Here is a 9600-nt window from a genome sequence, read left to right as displayed (position 1 = left end):
AAAATTGAAAATGAATATTTTTTTCCCAATGTTTTTGTCACTTTTTCTGATTTATTTCTCATTTTTTCCAGCTTTTGGCACTTTAAAAAACAAAAAAACTTGAGCTGGTTTAGTAATAGGTTTTACACCTATTCTGGGAATTCATGGTCAGCAAACCTCATTTATATCAAATTATACATAAGTTTTTAGTTAAAAAGGCAGAAATTCTGAATCATTTGGACTAATAGTTAAGGTCAAAAGATGTTGAGTGGATCACAGATGGGTAGATGTCAAAATGTTTAATCCGGATACTGTTTTAAAACCATTTAAAAAAAAAAATGCTATAACATTAAATAAAACATCCAACAATTCAATTAATGTCTGGAATCATACATGTTATTTTTGGGCTATTTGGTTGAAAGAAATCCATATTTCTGATATCAAACACTTTGAAATGGGTCAATTTGACCCGAGGACAACACAAGGGTTAAAAGCACAAGTCCACTGAATCAACTTGCTTATTGTAAAAAAAATAGAAATCTGCATATCGTTTTACTTGGCCTACATGTGTATCACAAACATTGCACAAGTCTAATCGTATGTAGATCCTTTTATTTTTGAAAAAAAGTCAATCTAGTTAATGTCCTCTATGGATCTTTGTCCTGACCAGGCTTTCTTCTCAATCAGCACAGAGCTGCTTATGGGAAAGAATAGTCATTATTGTCATTGTTGATGGTAGTACAACGTAATGTAATGCAGTCCTTTCAGTGCAAAACAACAGTGGAAGTGCAAAGCAGGCACACACATATTTATGAGTATCTATCACAGGATGCTCTGATTTACAGCATGGAGGAAGAGGGGCAAACATTCTGATTGACACCAAAAACCCTCAGTCTACTAAATTAATGTTGCTGTTGTTGGGTTACTCGATATGTCGATATATATTATCAAATCTATAAGATATGAAAGGCAATTTTGTGATATCGACCAATGAAAGGATCTGGCTGATATAGACAAGAGGCAGTCATTTTGTGGAGGTATTCAGCACCGAATAGAATATATTATCTTGTTACTATGGCCAAATCCATAATTTCTAAAGGAAGGAAGAAAAATTTAAGAAGAGTTTAAATAAAAATTAGAATGTGCAAAGGGCAAGCTGGGACAAGAGTAGTGTCAGATCCTGGAATAGTATCATTCAAGGCAGAAGTATCAGCATGACCTCATCCTCTCTGATCTGGTGCAGCAGAGTTTTCCTACCTTCCAGGTCGGTTTTCTCAGACAGACTGAAACAACTTATACAGCCAGTTGAAGAGCAGAGTGGAGGCATAAGTTTTTACAAAGTGCTCTATCTCTAGTCTAAAACGTCAGCAGCCAGGCAAGTTGTGCTCAGAATCGAATGATGCACTATGGGGCCCAGAGGTGAAGCAGATGATGTGAACCTATGTCATCATTGTAATGAATTTATCTACCATCAAAGTATTGTTAATTTAACATTAATGGCTGTTTGTTTGTGGTTCAGTTTTACCTTCAGATATCCAGAAAGTGATTGTTGGTGAAGAACATCAGCAGGAGTGGAGTTCCAGTCTGGACCAGGAGCCCCCACACATTAAAGAGGAACAGGAGGAACTTCAGGCCAGTCAGGATGAAGAGCGGCTTCAACGGCTGGAGGAGGCTGATATCACCAAGTTCCCATTTTCTCTTTTCCATGTGAAGAATGAAGATGATGAAGAGAACCCTCAATTCTCACAGCTTCATCAAACTGAACAGATGAAAACAGAAGCTGATGAAGAGGACTGTGGAGGATCAGAACCAGCCATGAACTCAGATCCAGATACGCATTTACAACCAGATACCTACGAGACTAGAGACTCATCTGAACCTGAGACTGATGACAGTAATGATTGGAAGGAAACCGGAGATCCTCTTTCAGGTTTAAACTCTCTGAATGATAATGTTCCGGTTAGTGATTTGAGATCTAATACTGGTGAGAAAGAGGGCCTGAAAAGTAGTGGACATCTGAAGACATCTCAAACTGGAGAAAAGCCATTCAGCTGCTTAGTCTGTAAGAAAGCTTTTACCGTGAATGGAAGTTTACAAAAACACATGAAAATCCACAGAGGAGAGAAACCATTCAGTTGCTCAATATGTGAGAAAGCGTTTACAGAGAATGGATATTTACAAACACACATGAGAACCCACACAGGAGAGAAACCTTTTAGCTGCTCGGTCTGTATGAAAGCCTTTACAGTGAGTGGAAGTTTACAGAAACACATGAGAATCCACACGGGAGAGAAACCATTTAGCTGCTCAGTCTGTAAGAAAGCTTTTATCCAACGTGGACATTTACAAAAACACATGAGAGGGCACACAGGAGAGAAACCATTTAGCTGCCCAGTCTGTAAGAAAGCCTTTACAGTGAATGGACATTTACATAGACACATGAGAATCCACACAGGTGAGAAACCGTTTAGCTGCTCATTCTGTGAGAAGTCCTTTACAGAGAGTGGACATTTAAAGGCACACATGAGAATTCACACAGGAGAGAAACCATTCAGCTGCTCTGTCTGTGAGAAAACATTTACAGTGAGTGGAAGTTTACAGAAACACATGCGAATCCACACAGGTGAGAAATCCTATAGCTGCTCAGTCTGCATGAAAACCTTTGTACAAAGTGCAAATTTACAAGCACACATGAGAATCCACACGGGAAAGAAACCATTTAGCTGCTCAGTCTGTGAGAAAGCTTTTACTGTGAGTGGACATTTAGACAGACACATGAGAATCCACACAGGTGAGAAACCATTTAGCTGCTCAGTCTGTAAGAAAGCTTTTAGAGTTAGTGGACATTTAAAGACACACATGAGAACCCACACAGGAGAGAGGCCATATAGCTGCACTCTCTGTAAGAAAGCCTTTGCAGTAAGTGGAGTTTTACACAAACACATGAGAATCCACACAGGAGAGAAACCATGAAGCTGTCTGAAGTGGAGAGCAGGGAACCTTTATCAGGTTTAAGTCTTTCAAAATGATGTGATATGCAATACGCTGTGGGTCTAGGTAACACTTTTTATAATAACCATCACTAAAAAATTGTAAATTAATAGTCAACCTTTGTGTTGTCTTCGGGTAAACTTTTACCCGTTCTCAAAACTAGAGAAATATGGGTTTCTTTTTAACCAAATTACACAAAATGTCAAGTATAATTACAAATACTTATTAGTTTACTACTTTCATTGCATTTTGGGTATTCAATTTCATATCATTTGAAAAAATGATATGAATGGATTTAAAACCTGACTAAACTTTGAGATACATGTCTGTGGTTATCCATCAACACAGGTTCCTCTAATATTAGTCAAAGTAATTCATCATTTCTAAACTAGGTATAATTTCCTATAAATGAAATGTATTGACCATGTATTCCAAAAATAAGTGTAAAACTAGTGGAAATGAGTTGTTGTTAGTGAAAAATAGCATTCTAAATGTTGGAAGAAGTGACAAAACATTGAAAAAGTGCATTAAAAAAGGACAAAAACATCAGAAAATGTGTCAAAAATAGTAAAAAGGAAGAAATACAAATGTTAATTTTGACCCAGAAGGACATCAAATGCACGGTCAACCGGAAGACAACACAAGTTTCTAGAATTGCATTTTGAGTGCTAGATTCCAAGCTCTGTAATCTGTTATGGTAAATATGTAATTTTTAGATTAATACATGTATTGTTTTATGGTACTTCAAAAATTATAATTAAGTAACACCAATTATACTTTTTAACAAGTTATTTGAGTAATTATGAATGTATCAATATTCAGACCATGGCATAGTAAACCGTAGTTATTCACACATTTACACCATTAGTTTTCTGTAGAGAATATCCTTCAGCATAACTCAGCACATGCCAATAACAGAATGTATCTTATTTGATTAACCCTCATGTTGTCCTCGGGTCAGATTGCCCCGTTTTCCTATATCAATGTTCTTTCTAATTCCCAAAAATAACATGATTGATTCCAAACAACGCTCTTTGGCAAGTACAAATCTCTACTTTCATTCATTTTGGGGCGTCTTATAAGTGTTTTTGAAATAGTATTGAGTAAAAGTTGACATATTCCAGTCTGTGATTATCCATCAACATCCATTCCTTTAATTTTAGTCTAAATAATTCCTTATTTCTGCTTTTCTAACTCAAACATTAGGTATAACATCCTATAAATGAGGTTTATTAGGTATTTATTAGGTTATTTCTTTCAGACTGTCTTAAGCGCGGAAAAAAACATTGATGTGCGCATCTACACGGAAATGAATAGGGAAAAATATTAACATTATCAAATGATTTAGAAGTAAATTAATTTTTTTTAGGTAATATACTCAAATTAATTTGGCACAGGTGTAGGTTTTGTTTCAACATTTGGGGGGGGACATTGTAACCGAGGGGTGTCCCTCCCAAAAGTTTGAGCATCAAACACTTAATTTCCTGCCTTTTGGTGAATTTTTATGCAACAATTTGTGCCTTTTTGCATCAATTTATGGTGCCATGTGTTTTGCCATTATGTAAAGGACATTATTATTCTCCTGTATTGTTAAAAAATTCATGCATATTAAAAAATATCAAACAAGTGTTTCGTTTTCTTAGGAATCCTCTACATCGCACCAACAAATCTATTAAATGAAGATACCTATTTAAAGCCAGAAGCTCCACAGTTTGAACAACAATAAATCACATCTTTATGTTTTTAGGGGGGACAAATCTACCTCTTCTTAATATTGGTGTGGAATATTCCCTACATCGCTTACAAAGTCTACACCTATGACTTCATGAAAACGCGTTATTAATGGCGTCCATTTTTTTTAATCGTGAGATTAACATTCTTTTTGGCTTTGCAAACGTAGTTTTTCACATGCTGTTGCAACAACTAGTAACGTTGGAAAAACTACAACACCAACCGGATCTAGCTAGACCGGAAACACAACAACAGGCACACATGGCGTTTGGGCTCGCGTGTACAGAGCAGTAACGTTACATTTTGAGTGGATGGCGAGCGCGAGACAAACTGGACGCCGATAAGAGTCTGGATGGGAAGTTTCCTTTTTAAAAGTTGGCCAAATGTTCCATTGACAAGACCAAAGTGATCTGCGTGAACACATCATCATCAGCATATCATCGCAGCACGGCCAGTCTGAAATACCCCCCTTTATATATATAGAGTTGTGTAAATTCAGCCAGTGCACATACCTCGATTTGTGTTCACTTGGAAGGAATCCCTTGTTAACATGGGAATTCAATTTTTTAATTTTCTAACCATTTCTCATCAATTGTCAAGAGGTCAAAAATCTTAAATTTTGCACAGAAATCTGTGTAATAAATGGCATCATGAGCATGGCCAACATATACTTCCATCATATTCTTCTCAGTCCTTATACACTTATACCTTTATTATTCTACATCATTTATTAAACCTCACACTGTTCTCCTGTTATGTCTCAGTTTAAAATTTGACAAACCTTGAAGCTGTCCTCCATCTTTGCATCAGCCGGGGATCGAACCGCTGACCTTCTGCGCCTGTAACAAATAAACAGCAGCAGAACAAGCGTCTCCTACAGAGAATAATAAACCGTATTAGGTATAACTAATAAAATGTTTCAGCCTTACTTCAGCACCACGGTCAGCACCATGGATTTTGGTAATTTTTCTAATTGTGGATGCCGTCTCTCTTCTGTATTTTTTAATTAAGCAAAAATTATAAATATCTACAGAACAGGTTGTATCTCTGACATAAAGGCCAACTGAGCCTTGTGTTGTCTTCCTGTCGACCTGCAACTTTGTGTTTTTCCGGATTGAATTTTCAACATTTTGTCAATTTCCTGGGGAAAATGAGTCAGGGATGTTCTTTTTCTACACTTTTCTCAATGTTTTTTGTCAGTTTTATTCCTTTTTTTGGTCAGTTTTTTAAACAATTTTTTAATTGTGTTTTAGTACAAAATGTTACATAAAAAATTGTCGCATTTTCCAATGTTTCCTATTTTTTTGGTCACTTTTTGACGTCTTAATTATGTTTTAGTACAAAATTTTAACAATTTTTTGTTTATTTTTCCAATGTTTTCTAATGTTTTGTCATTTTTTAATGTTTTTTAAATTATGTTTTAGTACAAAGTTTTAACAATTTTTTTGTCACTTTTTCCAATGTTTCATAATTTTTTTGTCACTTTTTTGACGTTTTTTTAAATACGTATTAGTACAAAATTGTAACTTTTTTTTGTCGCTTTTTCCAATGTTTCCTAAGTTTTCTGTCACTTTTGTTTTTGTACAAAATTTTAACTATTTTTTTGTCGCTTTTTCCAATGTTTTTTTGTCACTTATTTCAATTTTATTTTAGCGGTTAAAAAAAAGAATGTTTTAGTAGTTTTTTTCAACATTTGTGACTTTTTTCAACATTCTTTTGTCATAGTTCTGATATAGTGGAAAGTTTTTGTAAACAGGTCAAATTTGACCCGAGGACATCAGGAGGGATAATCAGTCCTTCCAGAAAAGAGCTTTTTTGTGATTATTGCAAAAATCTGGGATTATGTGCCACGTTTCCTTAAAAAATTGATCGATTTCCAAAAGGTAAAAGTAACTTTTTCTATGTTTCTCTTGAAGTAAGAACCTGCTCATGGCTATGAGAAATGAACTGGAGAGACTTCTACGTTGGATGGCAATTAGCAAAGGCAATCAAATAACGCAGTTGCCCTGTTATAAAAGCATTACAGATCTGAAAGTGTCTTTTTAAGAATATTTAGCTTATCTCTCCCTCACTGCATAGTTAGTTGTGCAACACAATTTAGTATCTTATCAGTGTCTGTAATGTCTCCAAACCAACAACTATCCTTGACATACTTTTCCTCTAATACTTTGTTCCACACAGACAACACTTTAAAAATGCAATGATCTATTACAAACAAAATGAGATTTATAATAATACATAACTTTCAACATGGCTCATGTTATGGTTTTGTAAGAGAATCCAGAGACAATCAGGCATTGCTGGGATTTGAACCAGGATCTCCTATTTACGAGACAGGCGCTTTAACCACTAAGCTACATTACCTCCTGCAAGTTATTTTACTTACAAGAATTTATTAAGTTAGTGAAATTGATGTAACACATTTGTTGAATCTGTTCAACCATTTATGTTAGAAAGACTGAATGCAAAAGGAACCATTTATTTGTTAACAAGAAGACTCCATGGGGCACCTTTAAAGGTCCCATCGCATGAAAAATGTCACTTTATGTTTTTATAACATCCCCCCAGCCTGCCTATGATCCCACAGTGGCTAGAAATGGCGATAGTTGAAAACCGAGCCCTGGGTATTCTGCTCTGCCCTTAAGAAAAGAAAAAGCTCAGATGGGCCGATCTGGAATATTGCCCCTTATGATGTCATAAGGGGCAAGGTTACCTCCCCTTTCTCTGCTTTGCCCGCCCAGAGAATTTGGCCCACCCATGAGAGAGAGACATCATGGCTTTCAAACGAGCAAAGTGGCAGTTGGTCAAGGCCACACCCCCAGCCTTCACCTCCTTCTCAGAAAGTCCTTCAGACTCAGAAATGGCACATACTAAGGAAAACTCATTGTGGGACTGGCTCTAGTGGCTGAAATTCTGCACGAAGGCTGAATTTAGGGAAAGAGACTTCAGATACAGTGTTAGGGGACCACTAAGGTCTATATAAAAGACTTCAGATACAGTATTAGGGGACCACTAAGGTCTATATAAAAGAGACTTCAGATACAGTATTAGGGGACCACTAAGGTCTATATAAAAGAGACTTCAGATACAGTATTAGGGACCACTAAGGTCTATATAAAAGAGACTTCAGATACAGTATTAGGGGACCACTAAGGTCTATATAAAAGAGACTTCAGATACAGTATTAGGGGACAACTAAGGCCTATATAAAAGCATCCAAACAGCACCATGTCATGGGACCTTAACGTTTATGCATTGATATGCAGGGGGCACACACAGAAAAACGTTCAACGAACATTTCATTTTAAATACAGTTCGCTACGTTTTCTTGGCCCTGAACATGGCCCAGGTGTACACCAGGACACTGTAACATCACTGTTGGGTGTGGTTTAAGGGGCATGTGATGCTGACTGACGTCTTACTTAAACTTAAAGGGATACTTCACCGATTAGATTCAGCTCTGTATCAGTAGAAACAGGGTAGTATTTTCGAATGTACCCCGATACGAGAGATCTCTTTTTGTGGGTCTGGAAAAGATCTTCTTTTTGGACTAGAGCCAGTACTAGGAGCTACTTCCACATGTTTTTAAGGTGTTGGACTGTCGTCTTTACCTGAAGATTGCCAAACCAAAACGAGTGTCGGCCATCTTGAAGATCACTGAACTGGCTCAGAAGAAAAAATCTTTTACAACAATTATGTGCATTCAAACGACCGCACGTGTCCCAATTGGATACATCGGCACAGATCGGAGAATATGCAGGAAACTTCATTACAGATGCACACACGACCGAGCTTCGCCTGCTACGGCGACCAGGACCTCAGCCAGCGGTGGTGCTGAACCGCTAGCCGGGTAAAGCTAGGTGGAAAGCTAACGCTAGACAGCCACCTGTCCAATCCATCCTGCTTGCAAGTGGGTAATCATTTGACTAGGGTGACCAGACGTCCCCGGTTTCCGGGGACAGTCCCCAGTTTTGGTGACAGTCCCCAGTTTTGGTGACCTGTCCCCGGCTGGATCTGTCCACGGTTTTCACTGGGACTGACGGACCCGAAATTGGAATGAAAGAAGCAAGACAGCCAGAGCCAGCACTGATCAGTGCTCAGTTGTTTTAGAAAGCCGTATTTTACAATGGTAAAATGACTGATTATTTGCATGGAGTCTGGTGGGTTTAGCTAACACAATTTCGTTGACTTTTATGTTTTAAAAAAGGATACTTGTCTGTCAGTAGCAAAATGAGCACTTTTATGAACGTAAATACAAGCTGGACAATCATCCAATTAACTTCCATTGTAGCTTGTTTCTCTGCTGCCTACTGCAGCGATCTCGTTTAATGCTGCATCAACGTCAAAGGAAAATATGTCCTCAATAGTTTTTTTTGTCGCAGAAACAAGCCTGAAGCAATAAAGCAAGAGCTGTCAGATCAATGTAGTCCAGTAAACATTACAACGTTCCCCTCTGAGGTGTAGTGGAGTACAGGTAAAAAGAAGCGGCAGGAGTGATTCTAGGATCAGACCTTTAGGGGGGGGGGGGGCTCAGCCCCAAATGAGAACAGCTCTAGGTCTAGTGTCCCTGTTTTCAGTTTTACAAAAATAAAAACATGACGTGATTTGGAGGTATTTACGCTTCTGAGCTGAAAATGTCCCCGGATTTTGTCAGAGAAATCTGGTCACCTTACATTAGACAACAAAGTAGACTACATCCAACTTCAGCGAAACTCCCAACGCCAGTTCAAAGACGTCTGTGTTTTTGTTTCTATGGAAACATGGCTGAACAACAGCGTACCGGACTCCGCTATCTAACGTCCAGGTCTGCTAGCCTTCTGAACAGATGCAGCTCTGGTGGGTAAGACTCTTAGAGGTAGGGTGTGGTAACACGGACACGGACTGGTGTAGAAATGGGGG

The 9600-nt window shown here is 37.8% G+C and overlaps 1 protein-coding gene across 2 annotated transcripts in view; it reads left to right on the top strand.

Annotated features, from left to right (window-relative positions):
- The window catches only part of LOC116674034 (gastrula zinc finger protein XlCGF57.1), a 138681-nt gene extending 135216 nt beyond the window's left edge, over positions 1-3465 (top strand). For both annotated transcript variants that reach the window (XM_032506526.1, XM_032506525.1), the window contains exon 2: positions 1499-3465. In XM_032506526.1, coding sequence (XP_032362417.1) covers positions 1499-2952 — 1454 coding nt within the window. In that variant the 3' untranslated portion in view covers positions 2953-3465. The remainder of the gene's footprint in view (positions 1-1498) is intronic.
- Positions 3466-9600: the final 6135 nt, after the last annotated feature.

This window comes from Etheostoma spectabile, chromosome 24, assembly GCF_008692095.1.
Source record: "Etheostoma spectabile isolate EspeVRDwgs_2016 chromosome 24, UIUC_Espe_1.0, whole genome shotgun sequence".
Taxonomy (NCBI): Eukaryota; Metazoa; Chordata; class Actinopteri; order Perciformes; family Percidae; genus Etheostoma; species Etheostoma spectabile.
This window is presented reverse-complemented; position numbering and strand designations above follow the sequence as displayed.